At 36.3% G+C, this 19,849-nt stretch overlaps 1 protein-coding gene across 1 annotated transcript in view; it reads right to left on the minus strand.

Annotated features, from left to right (window-relative positions):
- ANKRD31 (ankyrin repeat domain 31) overlaps window positions 1-19,849 on the minus strand; it is a 74,548-nt gene that overhangs the window by 14,609 nt on the left and 40,090 nt on the right. The window contains exons 16-25 of the mRNA XM_049795164.1: window positions 18,944-19,138; window positions 17,956-18,098; window positions 16,045-16,204; window positions 15,489-15,589; window positions 14,561-14,642; window positions 12,322-12,418; window positions 9,713-10,766; window positions 7,316-7,456; window positions 6,647-6,743; window positions 3,230-3,427 (exon numbers count right to left, since the gene is read on the minus strand). Of these exons, the coding sequence (XP_049651121.1) occupies window positions 3,230-3,427; window positions 6,647-6,743; window positions 7,316-7,456; window positions 9,713-10,766; window positions 12,322-12,418; window positions 14,561-14,642; window positions 15,489-15,589; window positions 16,045-16,204; window positions 17,956-18,098; window positions 18,944-19,138 (2,268 nt within the window). The remainder of the gene's footprint in view (window positions 1-3,229; window positions 3,428-6,646; window positions 6,744-7,315; window positions 7,457-9,712; window positions 10,767-12,321; window positions 12,419-14,560; window positions 14,643-15,488; window positions 15,590-16,044; window positions 16,205-17,955; window positions 18,099-18,943; window positions 19,139-19,849) is intronic.

Here is a 19,849-nt window from a genome sequence, read left to right on the forward strand (position 1 = left end):
ATAATTAATAATAATAATAATAATAATAGAATTGGAATATACAAAACAAGTGATGCACAATGCAATTGCTCACCACTCACCGACCAATGCCCAGTTAGTTCCTGAGCAGCGATCCAGGCCACCCAGCCCTGGCCAACTCACCCCAGTTTATATACTGGGCAGGTATTCCACATGGTATGGAACATCCCTTTGGCTAGTTTGGGTGAACTGTTCTGGCTGTGTCCCCTCCCAACTTCTTGTGTCCCTCCAGCCTTCTTGCTGGCTGGGCATGAGAAGCTGGAAAATCCTTGACTTAGGATAAGCACTACTTACCAACAACTAAAACATTACTGTGTTATCAACATTATTCTCATACTACATCCAAAACATAGCACTATACAAGCTACTAGAAAGAAAATTAACTCTACCCCAGCCAAAACCAGGACATAGAGTCACATAAATGGGGACATTGTGTAGTTGATGAATATTCTGCTACAGGTAACAAGGAAAACACATATATTAGATGCTAGGGCTTTGCTTTTGCAGGGTTTGGTGGGGTTCTTTTGTGGTTGGTTTGTTGGTGTTTTTTCAAAACATTTCCAAGTACTTCTCCTCTTCCATATTACTGTCACCATTATTGATGGTAATGATGAACCACTACTTCAATAATACCCAATCCAATTAATTCAGATACACAGAATCAAGCTCCTTTAAGTCATGTCATTTTGTTTAAAATAAATAAATAAATAAAAATTAAACTTGAGGTTCTTAGTTTGCCTCTTGACTTTTCAATCACTAAATAACATTCATTATCTTTTCCAGCGTTCCTCCAAAAACATGGAGGTAAGAATAGTAGAGTTTTCCAGTGAAAGTAATTTCTGACATAATTGCCTGTGCCTAAGCAGAATCCAGGGCTCTGAACTGGAGTACTATGCAGCACAAAATATATTACAAGCTTTCAAGAAGAGGTTACATTTCTTTGCATTATAATTACATGGAGCTTTAAACATATTGCAATATACTACAATGGGCTAGATTTGTTATTTGGACTAATACCAAAGTAATATCTTCAACCAGTTCAAAGATGCATATGAGATCCCTCTTCTGAGGAGTTTACAATTCAAAGGCTAATGGAAGATTCTTGCAAATACGCACATGAGATGTTTACTAGTAGCCCAATTTTACACCTATCTAAAAGGTATTGAAATACTTAATAGCTTGGTTTCATTCTACTGGAACAATTCATTTGCATTTAAAATATTCTCTTGCCAAGTCAGCAGTTTCAGCATCACAACTTTGTACTGGTGCACAAGACAAGAAGTTAAGACTGACTAGCAAAAAACCTGAAATTAATTACTCTTCTATTATTTTCCAGCACTAGCAAAGCCAAGAAAGTAAACCAGTTAAAAGCCAATTTATATAGCTGAGCTTTACACTCAAAATTTATTTAGCATGAAGTAAAGCAGCAATGGCATTGCATATCTGACTGGTTCTTTGGAAACAAATGTAGAGGGCAAACAAACACAGAAAAACCCTCTATGGGCTATGGGGCTTCTCATGGCACTTCCAAAGCTTCATTTAACAGACTGAATGAAATTCTCATCCTGAGTCACTTGTTTTTAAAGGAATTTCCTTCTTAAGTAGGAGTTTGCTTTTCATAGTTTGCTTTCAAAAATATTTTTGGTCAGATAATGAAACCTGAAAAGCTTCTCCTCAGAACTGGATGCAAAAGGTTTGGATTCTATAAGCTAGAGAGGTGGGAACTGGGCTGGTGGTTAAATTTTTTAAAGGTTATACTGAAAGTTAAGCAGTTTCTTCCTTCAATTAACAGGGTAACTGTAGAAGATATGAACAAAAATGTATATATGGAACAACATTTCTGTAAATTTCCAATTTATTGATTTTTATTGTATTATGAATCTTTAATTTTGCATAATCCCCACTGTCTGTTAGCAGTAACCTTTGCTACAAAATGACTCTGCACTCTTGCTAGAACAGTTTCCATGCAGGACTGAGCACTCAGATAATAGGGTGGCAAGGACCATACATGCTACAAGAACATTATCTTGGTAAGCAGAACTATAACTAGTAACTATATTTGAGAAACTATGAATGTGGCTGTTCATCTGCTCAGTGGAGAAACTTAACTCCTATGAGTGAGCCATAATCTATGTAACTTTTCAATTAATATCAAAGGGCAGTTCAACATGTTTTTTTTGATACATAAATGTTAATACAATCTACTACAAAATCCATTTTTTGTAACTTTAAAGTCCACCTCCCTCCAAATATTCTGCCCTGACATTTAAGATACTAAGTCTATTTGCTTCTATTAAAAAAAAAAAAAAAGTTATAACAAAGCACTTTCCGCAGAGGATTCTCAGCTTCTGGGGTTTACTTAATCCTTTGCAGTATAGCTGCAGGGCCTATGTATAGACTTACAGATTGCAGAAGCACAAAGAATTGCTTTACAGTGTGGATAGCTTTCAGTGTGCAATGGCTGACACTGATTAGGCACTTGACCTGATTTGCTTCTTCCTGTCTCCACAGCAGAGCTAACTCAGCACTGTTACCCACTTCAGTGCAAAACGTTACCTGACATTGGGCACAGTGAGGGTTTGAGCTGACCACTCTAACTTTCACTGTGGTCAATTAGGGTCATCCCTCTGCAGTATAATCAAAGGTGGCAGAGGCAAAAATACTAGCTCGAAGTGCAGTAAACACTGTTCAAATTGTACGAATATTACAGATTAGGTTTAATGTGCAATCAACGTAAAAATTTAATACTGAAAACACAAAGTCACAAGCTCAGTCAACTCCACAAAGATCAGAGTATCTCCAGGAACTTTTCCGCTTTCCCCTTTAAATTAGATGACATGAGATTATTCAGCAATGCTTTTGCATCACATTTTCCCATCTAAATCCAGAAGACATTTGTCTACACTATTGTTTTGTGGAGACATTTAACTGAGTATTTACAATTATATGGAGTTATTTTAACTACATCAAAATAACAAAAATTCTAATTTGGACACAGGAGAGCCAAACATACTGAGCTCTGAAAAACTTCCTTACTGGGTCATTTAGATCAATCCAACCCATCAGCAGAGTCATCGTTTTTCACCAGCATTCTTTCCCTCCCATACACAAATCAATTCCATGCCACCTACTTTCTTTTTCCTTATGTATCTCTTGTACAGCCCTTGCACCCACCATTAGGATTTTTAGGCAGTTAAAAAAAAAATCTTACTCTTAAATTCCCTGGTAACAGCTGCTTCTCTTTCAGCACATAGCAATGTTTTCACAACTTCTGTTTGTGGCAAGGATTTGGTTTTTGGCTGCATATTGCTCAGGTCAAAGCTTCCAAGAGGCTGAGCAATGGAGACAGTATCAGGACTCTGATGGTGCTGGTTGTGGTTGCTGAGGTCCTTTGTGATAAAATTCTTTCCTGAGAGCATAAAAAGACGAAGACAACTTTGTTCTAAGAACAAACAGTAACATTTAATGCTGATGGTTTAATGGTTTAATGCACAGAGCAGTTACACTTTTTATTTTTCTTAAAGGTAAGTACTGAAATTTTCACTTGGCCTTACATAACCTAACATATGTAGGGGCAGACTTCCCTTTGCTCCTTTACCAGCCCAGCCATAGCTGCTCTAAGATGACTGAGGCATTCTCTTTTTTTAAAATATATGTCCTCCTTGGCAAAATTACATTAGATGCCATGCAAATGTAACTTGAAAAGTAGCCCACTAAATGTATGTGTGTTTCACTGCTTGTCTCAAGGAAAACAGAAACATATGATATCACATATGATCACAGCAAAACTATTCTCATTTGCTTTCATGCAACCTTATTGCGCTCAGCTACTCATTTTATGCTAAATACCTGTAGCAACACTAACACAGACCTTCTGAAACAGTTCCCATTGTTAAGCCATTAAGAAATCACCTGGATTTCCTTGAAAACACTCTATTCCACACAACTTTGGGGTCTTTATGAACTAAAGGTGAGCAAGGGTTGTTCTAATATTTACAGGTGGCTAATGGTTATTAAAGGCTGTAAGGGATTGCCAGAGCACAAGAATTGCACTGGTCATGCCGTTTTCCAAAGACCATCTTCCTGAAATAGCAACCTGCAAAATGAATGTACATATCACACTTACTATAACAACTGGATATGCTTTTATTTTAAGCCACTTTGCTGGAATTTCATTGTTAAATATCTAACACCAAGGTCTGCTCTGCAACTGACATCTGCCCTTCAGCTGACATCTGCTTCTGAATCCTTGTTATTCTTGATCATTTTTAGCAAATATTATGTCATCATTACATGTATCAGAAAGCACAGAGGAATAAATTCCAAGCTATATAATCACTTTTTCTTCTGTTTTCCTACACACAGATAGTCTAAAAGTACTGTTTATTTTCTTAATGTTTAGTTCTCACTCAGACTTGAATACAGTAATCCCTGCTATCTGCTAGCATGATCCTAGAAGAGACTAAGGGCTCAGACTCAAAGGAGGGACATAAAGAGAAATTTAGTTAGAATTTAGATGACTAATTAAAAAATTGCAATCTTTGAAGCATCTGTTAAATACCTGCATTGGTCTGGGACTGCTTTACTTCATGGGGTCTTCCAAGTTTTTTAGATTAACATTCCTCAAGTACCTAAAAATCTGCTGCTATACAAACCTTGAAGCACCTTAATCTCAACCAAGCTGAAAAGCTGGAACATTTCTTATGCTGGCAGCCACAGAACAGCAACTCCTTCACCTGTCTTGCCCAAGAACCTTGATTTGGTAGAGGTTCTTGGGACATGCTTCCTAAATTTGGCTCGACACAAAGTTCAGTGGTAGCTGCTTCTTTCTGTTAAAAGATGGCTAGATACAACCATTGCCTGGATCATTTTCTTCCTACTTCCCCATCCTCTTCATACAGTGGCTCAATGAACACTGAGCTAAGATATGGGAAGCTGGAAGGAGTGTGTGTGGGGTCTTTTAAATAATAGCATTCTCCTACAAAAATGCTCAAATTATCAGGCCCCAGTCTTCTTTTTTAACAATGCTCTGGGATGCACAGAAAAAAATTCAATTAATTAATACGATAAGAAAAAAAGAAGATGATTGATTCTTTACAAAAGCAGAATAAACTACTGTAAAAAACACACAGGCTCTAAGTATATTAGAAAGACAAAAGAGTGCCTGGGAATGCCCCCAGGCAAGTGGCACAGAATAGCTCACATCCACACCAGCAAACTTTCCTGTGCTTTCAAGGCAAAGTGCTGGTTGGGAACAGCCCTTGGTACAAGCTAACTCCTGAACTGGGCATGGAAACCATTTGGGAGCTGCCCAATGCCTGCAACTGTTCTCACAATACAACAGTGCAGGTTAATCCTCTTCTGGAACAAATTTAAGGCACCCTTTAATTTCCTACTATATATCTGGCCATATAGTATCAGAAACGGAACTGAAATTGAGAACACCCTGGCTTTCCCTCCTTCCATTTCTCACCTGGGGCTAATGGTTAGGCATTACCTTGATCTTAAAATACAAGTGACAAAAAAACCTCCTTTAAATAGTCTTTCACAGATTACCCTGGGCTATTTCTGAAAACACTTACTGATCTTCAGGCTGATTTTTGTCTGTGAAGAGTATTTTTTGAATAAATGGATTTCTCTGCTTTAGAAGTTACAAGTCTTATAAATTTCCCACAAGAGGAATACTTTACAAGAACCAGTGAAATATTCAATAGTCTATTAAAAAGTTAAGAGACTAAATCCATTTTTAAATCACTTACACCTGGTATAAACTTAAGTTACTGAGGCAGGACCAGGTAAATTTATCATCTGGATGCTCTTAGCCTGAAGCAAATACCAGTAGAACATGATAGTCTGAATATCAAATTAGTTATTTTAAATTATTATCTTTTAATTTACTTTTAGTATGTTAACAACAGAGTAAGCCTGGTATCCCAGTTCACATGAGGTGCAGTGTCTCGTCAAACTAACAGAACTAATCACAAAAGCCCAAAAGCTTTTCAGACTCCAAGTGCAACGGGCTGTCAAAGAGACTTGCATTTCCCTGAGAACACATTACTTATCAAAATTAGGCTGTAGTTCTGCCTGGCAGTTCTGGAAAAATTGTTCAGTGTCATTTTGTCATATCAATGCTCTCTGTTTCTTATGAATGTTTATTTTTAGAGAATAAAATATCCCCCTAGTTATTACTGTTGCTTGGGCATCCTGGGATTTCCACCAACACAGATTATTTAATGTAATTTTAAGATGTACATGCATCTAAAAGTTATGCTAGTCTATCTGAATTTCCAACAGAAAAAAAAAGTATTAAATTAGCTTATTAAAAACTTCACTATATATTAAATATTTTAAATGCAAAATGTTACATAAATATTTTTTACATAGCAATCAAGTCATTAGTAGTCATTCTCTTCACAGAACCAATTTATGGAAGAAAAGAAATGTACTTCTTTAGAGATCGCATGTAAGTTCTGGCACTATTTATTTTTCAAGCCCAAGATCTGTGATAAGCATGCAGCCCAGAAAAAAAATCAGAAAGCAATAGAGGAATTTTGGAATTTAAGCCCTTTAGAAATCACTTTCTGCTGCTTTCAGTCACAGTGAATATTAGATTTTAAGTAGTACATACCCAAAGGCTCTCTTTCTTGTGATGGTAATTCCAGGTCACTAGAAACTGACACTTCTTCAGCAAGAAATTTTGACAACTGTGTCCCAAGATATGTAACCTGTACAAACAAATCTAAATGGATAACTGGCCATTTTAATTGGTGTTTTTTTCTGATAGGTGTAAAATTTTCACTTTTCTTATAAAACTGAGTTTATGCACTTAACAGTCTAATCTGTGTCTGTCGAGATCAAAAAGAAATTCTGCTAATTTGAATTCTAAATGAAAAAAAGCATAATACAACCCATCTGCAAAGCCCTCTAAACTCTGCCAGTATTTTTGCAACATTTGTCCCTAACACCCTGACATTTCAATAAGGTTACCCCTTTTTATTCAAAGTACCTTTCAGCTTTTTCTGTCACTCTCTTAATCATCTTTAAAACTACTCTTTCAAAGCACTGATAGCTTACAGAGTGGGCATTCCACATCCTCTCAACACTTGTGACTAGGTCATCACTGTACAGCTACAGCTACGTAGCTCTGTCTTAGCTGCTTATTCATTAAGAGTAAGAAGACTTTTTAAAATTTACACTTGTACCCTCTTTTGCTTTAAGAACAGTAAGGAGACCCAGATTAGTGAAATTTGTTATTGCCATTTGTTATTGCTATTTTGGGGAGTAAAATCAGGCCTACCTTATTCCACACATACTTCCATGTCACAGAAATACCACTTCCTAGTATGTCTTTCACCCACTGCTCTGGATTCTGCAGTATTTGCCTCTTACTGGTTCTGATCTTGCCATTGTTTAAGAGCGTGGCTTTATGACTAAATTCCTGAAAAAGAAAAATTAAATAATTTTCAACTCATAAATTAACAAATCTGAATTAAGATCCTTAAAACATAAAAAACCCCTGAGGAACAATATAGCTGAAAAGTTGCAGCTAATTCTGTTTTTCTCTGAAAAAAGTTAAAGTATTTAATGCCACTATCATAAACTGTAGTATGTAAAATAGGATGATTTATTCCACCAGAATAAGATGTTTTGGCCACACAGACACCGCTGTCAGAGGACAAATCTCCCTATGTGTGTTTATCAAGAACTGTATTTGCATCTTAGTTCCTCTTAGACATAACAAGGCTGTGAATAAATTAACTTGCCACAGTGAAATCAGACACTTGCAGGAGTCAAGTCTGTGCAACAAGAAACTGTTCTCAAATGCAATCTGCCTTATACATGTGGAACAAACGCAAGTCACAGTGAAATTCCATCAATGATTCAAAGATTAAACATATTTGCATAAAAACTTCACTTATGTCAAGGAACATCACTTAAATGTTTTAGGAGGAACCTGACAGCCTTATCTGATGCAAAATTAAGTATAGAAGACTTTATTGTTACTGCCTCTTTGATAATGCTAATACTGCCCAGTTCTGCAACATATATACACCTCCAGAAGCATGGCTTATAGTTTATAGCTCAGTAAATTATGATTTTGTTATACTAGCCTCAGTTAGGCTAACACAGCTAAATAATGCAAAAATTAGCTGTTGATAAACTATGTTACAACTTAGTAAGGTTGCTTAGCATGCGTGAGGTTAAACAATCAGAATAAGAGAATGATCCACCAGCAAACACTGAACCGCCTCCTACCATATCCACTAGCTTGGGGTGTCTATAAGAATCCAAATTAGGATTTTTACCCAAATATTTTGATGAACACTCAATCCAGTTCAGTTTTATAGCTTAGGTCTACAGTGTTTAAAAACTGCATTCTGCCTGCCCAAAGCTAATCTTAAGTAAGGACTATGTACTAGCTGTATGTTGTTATCAAGTACATCTCTATAATGATAAAAAAAGGAAACTTTACTGATCATCTCCTCTTTGCAATGCAACACTGGCTTCTAAACTTCAATCTCTATAGCACTGTCTTCCAAAACATAAATGAGTGTCATTTTCATTCTAGTAAAAAAATCACTGACTTCTCTACACTCCAAACATCAACATTTCAACACAGGGTTATAATTTCTTAAGATTGACATGCATCAACCCAATATCAGAGATAACAGTCTTTAGAAATGAGAGTAAGCATACTGAATTCTTCATCCTTCCATTTAGTCACCCTGAGGTTCAGAGGAATATTACATATTCTTTAAAGAAAAGAAGCACGGGTATATATACCTATGACATGGCCCAACATAGAGACGTGTGACTTACACTGCCTTATGTTACAAAACACAAGACCACGTGAAATGGCCTCTCTCAGCAGAAAAGCATTCCCAAGCAGATTATAGGTGCAGAAGAAGGAGGCTGTTCTACATTAACTATAGCCAGTGAGTTGGCTGAAAAGAACCTTTCATGTTTTAATCAATATGTTGCCCTGGAAATTAACTACCTCGCAGCTGGGAATTCAGTCAATAATTTCATCATTTGCTCAATACCAAGCTAGTCCCCTGGCAGCTGCCTTGCAAATCCACTCTGTATTTGGAGGGATGCACAGGGACATGCTTTTGTATTAAAAAAAAAGGTTTCTTTTTCTTTTTTCTTCTTTTTTTTTTTTTTTTTTTTTGCCAATATGGTTCATACCAGACTGGAAACTATACAATCAGCTGGCATGTAAGCAAGTAATTTTGCGCATATTCATGTCTATAGCAACACTATGAAATCCTTGATGTCACATTTCTTTATTTGAGGGACTTGATAGTTGCTTCCAAGAATCACATTAAGTCATAAAAACCTTAACATTCCCACTCCTTCCAATATGAAAATCAGGTATTACACAATGTAGACCAACCAACAATTCCACTCTGGTTCTAGCAACAGGAAATGTTAACAAACTGATAATGCAAAGTTAAACACAAATTTTACATATGCAATATTCTGGGTGCTAAAATTATGGGCTGACAGAAGATGACATCCATAGCATTTTCCTTTAAAGCTCATAAAAGATTATCTGTAACCAATGAAGAGAAATTTTCAATACTAAGTGCTGAAGATGTAGACTAAACCATGAGAACTGCTGTTTCCCCATTTTAGTGAGGGTTTTTTTCATTATATGCTAATATTAACATTATTATATCTCAACAATTACCTGCAGTTTGAATTCCAAAACGTTTTCTCCTGGCTTAATCCTTCCCAATTCCAGTAGATCTAACAATTGAAGCTTTTTCTTATTTTTTCTTCCATACCTCACTTTTTTTTCTTCACATTCCTGATTACTATAGCTCTGGGAAGACTTCTCACTGAGGTTTATTGGATAATCTGTATTTGAGGTAAGATTTGTAAGCACCAAATTGGCATTAAATGAGTTCTCACTACTCTGAAAGATCATTTGCTGCAGAGTATTAGGGAAGTTTTTTGTAGATGTTGACAAAATTACTTGCTGCTGCTGCTGGAAAGCTTCTTTCTTATTTACATATCTGTGTAGACCCTCATCTATAAGAACCTGCTGGCAGTCACTGCCTGGCTGACAGACATTGTTATTGACAACAGTGCTTTGGGGTTGTACAATATTGAATGCATTGGTCACTGAAGTGGGATTCAAAGACTTGTTTCCTTGTTCTGTAATTGCTACACAATCAATGTCTTTTTGCTGTGAGCACTTTGCTTTAGCAGTGGAAACAGTAGGTTCTGAAGGCAATTGCACCACTTCTACAGCATTTGTCAGCTTTGACATGTTGTCAAAGGGATATTCTCTTTCCCTGTTTTTGGATGCCAAAGCATGATCAGAAGCCTCTTTGCTTCTAATTGCTCCTTTATTTGCTCCTGTCTCATCCAAGCAGATGTGTGGATGTTGGCTGCATTCCTGAGCTGCAAATCTATTTTCTAAAGAGAGATGTGCTTCTACTCTGTTTCCATTAGGCGTGCTGGCACCAAGTCCCACACTAAATGTAACTACATCAGGACACATGATTTCATCAGCGGTTAAACTTTGTCTTTTATCATTTCCATGGGAAATAACTAAGTTTGAGATTTGCTTCTCTGAACATGATGCACTGAACACTTGCTTTGTTCTTCTGTAATTTTGTATTTTCTGGACTAATTCTTCCTGGTTTTGGGCAACAGTCAACAGACTCTTTTGTCTAGAAGCAAGGTTAGCTAATTGTTTCCTCAGTGCTCCTTTTTTAAAAGACTCTACTGAAGCCCTACAGAAAATAAAAAAAATAATAAGGACACCAGAGTTACTGTAAACACAAAATAAAAGCAGTTTAATAGACATAACCCCCTAAGAACATGAATATGTTTCAAAGGACTCTGCCAACACCTAAAATATGAACAATGTTTTTATCATGTATAAAGTTTATAGTTCAAATCTCAGGCTTATGCACAACTAACTGCAGAATCCCATCTAGAAGTAGGATGCAAAGCATCAAAACTTCATTAAAAGCCTTGTCCTCCTATACCACCCTCAATTCAAAGAATCAAAACTGGGTCTGTATTATCACTGGCTGCTCTTTTATTACCACAAATCACAATAGTTCATTGAATTCAATGCTTTTGTGGCTCTAATTTGGAGCCTTAAAAATGAGTTCAGGATGAGCTACTACAGGATGATACTATCAGAAATTTTTTACAGTGTACATAACAAAACATTTTGTGAAGCCACAACTGTAATAATACCACATGACCATTAAGAAAAGTGGACAGAACAGTTTAGGATGTTCTGTGTTAGTTTGGGAATGTCTCTCCCTTCATCAGACACTGCTCCCTAGCTAAGCAGGTCTCCCTGTGAGACTCCTTACCTAGGGGACTTTACCTCCTTCCTGCTGGAAGCGAATTCTTTATTTTCCCCAATTCCTTTGGCACAGAAGCCACCAGCCCAGCGTAATACTCTTTTCACCTAATTCCCCCTCATGAGACTAGTGATTGGACTACCACTCTGGCACCATGCTGGAAAAACAGGGGACTACGACAAGGCATGGGAAAAGGAATAGCAGCATGGTTTGCTTTTAACTCCACTCACAGCAGAGATGCCATGCAAGTAACACCATCCCAGCCTTGGAAGAGAGAGACTGTTGAGGGCATAAGGACAGAGGTACAGCAAGACTAGCTGGTGCAGAACAAGGACAGCCAAACCACAGCATGACGTATTGGTGTCTGTACTGTGATATTGCTTGCTATCACATCTGTTTAGAATCCATGATACAATCAACATATCAGTGTATAGTCAATCACTGATATGCGTAAGCCTGGACAACTATGGACTCCACAGGCCAGTAAGGCTCCACACACTTTTCTAGCAGTGTTTCTTCAGAGAAGTTTTGTTGCTTTATTGCTATACAGATACAGAAGAACGTGCAACTGAAGAGGCAAAACTGGAGCAGTGACACTAAAAGCAGTGTCTGAGTTGCTACTGCTTTTCTCCGTGATGCTGTAAAGTACTCTAATTGCTCAGTACCTCCACTTCCTAATTCCTGCTTAGGTATTTTTCCACACCTTTTGTATGTTCACTGCCTAATTTCATGCTCACTGTGTGCACAATAACTGATTAGTATGCATTAGCTAAACCTTGAAGTTCTTCCTTGATGTAAACTCTTACTGGAGGTAACTGAAGCCAATATGGATCATGCTTCTGCAAAATCTGAATGAAAACCACATAGTTTTACTTTCACGCTACTGAATGATAACCTTCTAACAACCTCTGTGACTACTGCTATAAAGAAGAGCTTCATATAAATACAGTCCTCGTATTCTGCCTACCTGTATTTTTTAGCAAGGGCATCCCTTTCTGTTTTCTGTTTCGCAAGCATTTCATTCAAAGTGTCTTGCATCTGAGACAGCCTTTGGATATACACATCTGTCAAGTATTTCAATATAATCAAAATAATGATGGCAAAAAGCAGCAGAAAATAATTACAGTTATAACATTTTTAATGTAGCAAATACACAGCCAAAGTATGAAAATACTGTTACTGTCATGCATACTGATAGCTCTTTACAATTAGAGTACTTTTAATGGAATTCTTCATAGCAAGAATTAAATGCAAGTTTAACTTAAAAGGAGATAGTCCAAGTACTGGAAAATTTTGAAGTGCAAGTGCATTGTCTCGGAAATTACTAAGAGAACAGGACAGATTAAAGAACTGTCCTTTGGATGGTAAGCACTGAAACTTCTGAAGTTCTCTGTGTTGCAAGGAGCTAGACAGGACAAATATATGATGTTACCTGCAGAAGTTATGCAATCTTAAGAAGGTGGCTAAAACCTTTCTGTTTGAAGTATTATAAAATAGTTTAATGAGCTTAGACTGTTCCAAGTTACATATAATGGTAAAAACATGTATCATCGTTTCACATAGTTTCAAATCCATATTATAAAATTAAATTAATTATAAGTTGTCTGGGTTTGTTATCTAAGTTTTTCTAAAATAAGAAAAGAAATTATATATTCTTCTTTATATACCATATCTCTTAGCTATATAACATAAGGGAGAGCTCAGAAGTCATGACCAGCAGATACCACTGGGATAATATGCTAAACATGTAATCTAATATCTGAAATTCTAAAACAGGAAATACGACCTTTCCATAATCATGAAAAATGGGAAATTACAGGATTAAAAATGGCATTTAAAAAATGTTTCCCCAAACCTGTTTCATAGTAGCTACCAGTATTTACTTACTTATTAAAATAGAAAAACATGAAAATATTGGTTTTATTAAGGCAGCTGAATAGGGAATTTGAATCTACTATTTACAGTAGGCTGTACTGCATGCAAATACCTTGAAGACTTTATTCTACGTTATAATTTTGTCAATGTACTTCTACGTTCTTGTTCAGTCTTGTGCTTTTTCACAAGTAGTAATTATGATTTAGTTTAAGAGATGCTAGATTATTAATGTTTTTGTCAGTAGTGGTAACAGATCACCATGTTCATTTCCCTCATAATCCTAAACAGGAAAAGTCTGACAGTTTTATTTTGCTCATTTATGATATTGCACTGATCTCCATTTATAGGCTTCTGCCTATTGTATCATCTATCTGTGTCAAACATTTTTCAAGAACATGTCGATTTTAATTAACAGTTCATATGCCATAAATTTGATTTGGAAGCTACAAATCTGCATAATTCCATATTTCACATTTATTTTTAAAGGGATAAATTGACTATTTTAAATATAATTTGAAAGTGCCAGCCTATATTAAGGAAAATACATTTTTTAAAAAACCCTTCCTTTCTGCCAGGAAGCAAAATTTTTTCACGGGCATGAGCTGCTACAAAGTAAACAGTCCTGCCTAGATGGCAAGGGCATCTGGGGAGAAAGACTTTGGTCAAAGGCATTCCTGCAGCAAGTTTTGCCACCTGAACAGTCATGGCAGAGACACAATAGACTCAAACTGCTACACAGCACGAGCATTGTCATCTCCTAGAATGCCAGTGTCACTTAGCAAGCCCTTGAGATAATCGGAACTGAGATTTGATAGCCTAAACCAAATTACACCTGCGGGCGCCAGCATTTCTGAAACTGCCCATCATCCACAGTGTCTGCCTTAAAGATTTCTCTTTTTCCCTCATAAATTATTCTAGGCTCCTGAAAGTCCAGCTGCACTAGAATGAAAATGCTGCATCTGTACCTTTACATACAGACATAGCTGTTCTTGATTGTGTAGGGGCTCATGTACTCGTAACGGAATAATGTTGCCAACAGTGTGCATTCTTATCTAATGATGCCTTTTTGTATGATTAGGTTGACTTGAAACATAGGACTCCAAGTGGCATGGTTCTCTTTTTGTCATCATATTCATTCCTATGTAAACTGGAAATACTTCAGGAAGTGCACTTACCTGGGAGCTGTTATTAAAATCTTACTCTCTAAAGCTGTATTTTCCAGAGGAGATATTCAAATACATTATGTGCAATACTATTTTAAAAACAACTATATTACCAAAGATTCCACTCCCCTCTGCCCAAAAAGTGAAACAACTTGAATTTACGTCTACCTGCATCTTTGAAATTTCTCAATTCAAGTAGCAACAGTTCTTTTTGCTTCTCTTCTACATCTTGTATGGCAGCAACAAACCCCTGTTAACAAACACAGAAATGATAGCATGAAGTAAAGCCAAGTGCACCATATAAAACACAGACCATGATGCATAGCCTGCAGGATACATATTGGCAGATTCAAGTAACTCCAGGCATGGAATTACTGTGTAAAGGCAATGGGGCACTGGTAGGATAGACATACATAGTGCCAAGGGTATGCTCTGCAAGGGGCTGTCACAGCCTGGTTTTGCCCAGGCATTCAAACTAGTCCATGCTCAGCGTCCCACCTCTGAGTGCACTGCAGGGATTAGACAGTGAATTTCACCATGACATCATCACCTAGACAATGTAGACATAGCCTACAAATACCAGCAAGAGCTTTCCTAACATGCAACTTGTGCAAAAATCTTCCTTGTTGTTTTAAATTAAAATTAAACAATTTCTAAATACCTTCATTATCATGAAGAAAAATCATTACTCTTTCAAAGAGCCATTTTGGAAATGTGATGAAAAGCCTCAGGATTCCTGACCTTTTTTCCAAGTCATATAGGCAATAAGAAATGTATATAAGTATATATAAGTATTTGAAATAAGCCAATAAGTATTGGCTACTGTTTGCACAATAAATCTAAGTGCACAGGAATCATGGAGAGAGAGAAGTGATAAGATACACACTTATATACTGTATATAAACTTATATACTTATATACCGTATACAAACCACAGTTTATATACTGTAAGCATCTGCATGATGTTGTTTTTCACATACATTCTAAAAGGTTAATTATTTAAATGATATTTTTACGTTATTCAGTCAGTAAGCAACACTATACAATACTACATTATGAAGCAGTTTAACAGAACTCTGTTATCTATACTTACCACACTGTATTTCTCATGTTGTGGCTCCAAAGATGCATCATCATTTTTACAGCAGGCATAACAAGGACGTTTTGATCTTCTTGACCTAGAAGGACATTTCCTCTCTCCACAATTAAGAAAAAATAAATAGAATTTAAAATTAATTTGCAGGAGCATAATAGGTTAGATTAGCTAATATAGGTTACAAAGATGCAATGGCAGATTGCATCATAAAAAAATATCTTGTATATGCAAAGGAGATCAAACTTAGGTAGCATAAAGACGTAAGTATTTAAAGCTACCACTTTCAAAAACACAAGGTTCATGTGAAGGGAAATATGGATAATAACAAAAATCTGAAGAGCCAAATATTCCTTATATGTCATTCTCTCAGAGAAAAAAACTCTGAACTCATATATCCTATTTTCTGAAAATAAATAAATAAAATTCAGTAGTTAATAGAGTTAAAGATATCAGTGCCAGGCAATATGCAGCTCTGCAAATCAGCAGCATTCTGATGTACAGTTTTTCCTTAAGACTACAGGGTAATCCTATGATTTACATTACAAACCCAACATACCTGTAACTTCAACAGTCTCAATAGGAAGTACAGAGTCCATAGCACTGTAAGACTTCAGCAGTTCTTTCATTTCATTATCACAAGCTTCATCCAAAGCACTTTTTCCTGAACCATCCCTCTCATAGGGATTTGCTCCATGCTGTAGTAGAATCCTGACTGCCTATTATATATTATTATTATTTGTATAGTGATCATTCTTGTTGAGGACCTACAATACAACTATATGTGTTGTATCTATCATAAATCACAAATTATAAAGGTACAAGTAAGATACTCTAAAACCTGTTACACTTGCAATCCTAATGAAACAAACAAGTTTAATTGGCTGTTATCAACACAGACTTGTATCTTACACTTCTAATTTTTCCATTAAAATACACAAATAATTCACAACTTGTCATTAAACCTACCATCTTTACGGTATTGTTACAGAGAGCAATTACAAAACTTCATACAACTAAGTTAAAAGGAACTGGTCAATTGTATTAAAACCGAAGTGCAGAAAAAAAGTGGATTTTTTTAAAGCATTTAATAGCGGTTTTGTTTTTCAGTTACATGCACTGATGATTTTTTTTCTAATTCCAAATCACATGCGAGTCTGCTTAAGTGTGATATGTGGAAATTAGATTAGTGTCATCAGTTGAATCATCTACCCCCTAAAATTCATATCATATGAAAGTGTTGATGAGGTCAGAGCTTGGATGGTAAAGAATTTTCACATGTATGATTTCTCATCTCTAGCATTTCTTCTTTTTTCTTACATTGAGTGCTGTTACATATCAGAAAGTATCAGAAGAAGAATATTCTCTAGAAGTTCAGAATCTTCTCCATCAGTTTTCCCCCCACAATACTGAATAATAGCTTACATGTTTTCAAGAACCCTACTGATAGTTTGGCACCAGGCCTGTGAAACCACCCTCTTCATTTTATCTTTACTCACAGGAAAGATAAATGTGATGCAATATCATCTCTTCTGACAGGAATAGAAGTGGTATGTTTGAGCCAACCTGGCATTACCTTTTTACACTCAGTTCCCTGGAACTCAGTGTGCCAAAACAACATTTATTTGTGTGCAGTTCTGGGCCCCACAATTTAAGAAGGACGTTAAGGTCCTTGAATGTGTCCAGAGGATGGCAACAAAGCTGGTGAAAGGGCTGGAAGGCATGTTCTGTGAGGAGCAACTAAGGATTCTGGGTTTGTCTAGTTTGGAGAAAAGGAGGCTGAGGGATGACCTCATTGCTCCCTACGGCTTCCTGAGGAGAGGATGTGAAGAGGAAGGTGCTGATCTCCTCTCCCTGGGATCCCCTGATAGGACGTGTGGGAATGGTTCAAAGCTGCACCAGGGGAGGTTCAGACTGGACATTAGGAAGCATTTCTTTACCAAGAGGGTGGTCAAACACTGGAACAGGCTTCCTGGAGAGGTGGTTGTTGCCCCAGGCCTGTCAGAGTTTAAGAGGCATTTGGACAATGCCCTTAAATAACATGCTTTAACTCTTGGTCAGCGCTGAATTGGTTCAGCAGTTGGACTAGATGGTAATTGTAGGCTCCTTCCAACTGAAATAGTCTATTCTGTTCTATAGAACCATAGAACAGTTTGGGCTGGAAGGGACCAGTTAATGAAAAAAATGGTTGATACATGGGAGAGAACCATGGGGAGCTTCTGAATTTTTCTCATTTGCCCGCTGGATTGAAATAGTCAACTAACTGTACAATTTCAACTTTCACTATTGAAAAATATTTCCTTCTTTAATTTTGATCACTTTAAAGAATATTGGTTTATTTCCTAAATGCAAATCTACACTTAAAATTGTATTAGTAACTTTGACTTTCCTTATTTAAACTAGGATTTTGCTTTGCTGACCTTCTGCTGGAAATCAGGCTCAAGAAACCTAATGTAAAAGAAGAATGTACCTCCAAACAATTGCCAGAAACAGCATCATGTATTGGCAAAATACCATCCAGACTTCTGCTGTTAACATTAGCACCGGCTTTCAGTAATTCTAAGATGACTTCAGTAAATCCCCCACTGGAAGCTTCATGAATTGCTGTCCAACCTAATAAAAGCAAGATGACACATCCAGCATGTATCTGATTTGGAAAGATCCACAGGGATCACTAATAAGTGATTATACATTTTTCTGTGTTTGCTGTACTATAAGCAATGGACTACTCTCTTTAAGATAAATCTTATCCATTTGAAATGACAAGGTAAATTACTTCCTGTGTAATTCAGTTTACTTTAAATAAAAATATATCCAATATTAAGCAGAAAAATATTGTTTACTTTTCTACTACACTACGAAAAATAACTGAAGAAACACAATGAAGTAGAAAGACTCTAAGAACTCAGAAGCATAATATTAATAGTCTGATTTCTAATCCCAGTGGCATTTTATAATAGCAAGTCTGCCAGGCATCCAGAATAGAATATCATCCATTCTGAGACTATAAAACCAGAAATGCATTATACATTTAGGTAGAAAAAAAGAAAAAAATAATCTTGTAATCTGATTTTTGTCCTTATTTCCTACGGAAATAGATTTGTGTGAATGTGCTTCACACATGTATATATTCATGTCATAAGCATTAGTTCTCCCACCAAACTTTCAAGTCCACTTTCTGTACAAATCTCTAAAAATGTGCTCTTCAGCAGAGGAGCAAGACCTGATTAATGCCCCTGCTGGGAAAAAGGCTGCATTAGCTCCATGCTGAGACACAAAATCCAGGGATTCACTGATTGTGCTTGCACTTGTTGAATGACTTCCTTTCCCCCTCACAATTATATCATAAATCAAGAATCCATAATCATATTAAAATTATACAAATTACATAAAACCATATATATATAAATTATATAAAACTATTATAAAACAAGCCCATAAGAGAGTAATGTTCAAACCTGCATAGTCCTGTTCATTGACACAAATTCCAGATGATATTAGAGTTTTCACCAAAGATAAATCTCCTCTTTTAGCGGCAATATGCAGCTGAGTTTCTCCTTTTGCATTTCTCTTCTTTTTCTTCTTTCTCCCAGCTCTTGCTTTATAGGTACCATGTAAAATTACAGTTTCTTTTCTGGTAGATAGGGAGGATTCTAAACATATATTGGGTGTTCATTAGGAACCACAAAAAGCTGTTTCATTATAAACAAATAATTAAGCTTCATAACTCATTTGAATTAATGTAAATGTGTGCAGTGCCGTTGCCTTAATTATTCAGTAACATTAACTGGCATCAAAAGGTTAGAAGGTACTGCGTAAGAGCTAAGATAACAAACAGATCCTATGCAAGAGAATTTACAGTTCAAATCTAGATGACTTAACAAGGGTACAATAAATTAGGGATCAATGAAAAAGGTAACACGATTGAAGTTTGATACTGTATAGAGGTAGGGAGCATGTTACATTTCTCCATGGACTGCTTTCAAGTTACCACGCATGCGTGCTAAATACAGAAAATACACACATAAAGGTATTTATATAAAAGTGAAGACTTGACCATCACCTCTTTTCAGTTCCTAATTCTGTAGCAGGGAAGAGAGAGGTTTCTACATAAGGTATTTTTACATCTGCAGTGTGAAAAAGTCCTTCAGACTGATTACAAATCTTTGATTAATGTCTAGTGACATAGCTGAACTGCCTTTTAATCAAGCCTGTTCAGGATTCGACACATTGTAAACAAACTTAATTCAATCCTTCTCTTACTGGTTCACTAAGTGAACAACATCCACTTTATATTTTATCATGTGATCATCAGACAGGTCCTAATTCTGAGGCTTCAGGTAACAAACATATCAAATTGTAAG

The sequence above is a fragment of the Accipiter gentilis genome, chromosome Z (genome assembly GCF_929443795.1).
Source record: "Accipiter gentilis chromosome Z, bAccGen1.1, whole genome shotgun sequence".
Classification (NCBI taxonomy): domain Eukaryota; kingdom Metazoa; phylum Chordata; class Aves; order Accipitriformes; family Accipitridae; genus Astur; species Astur gentilis.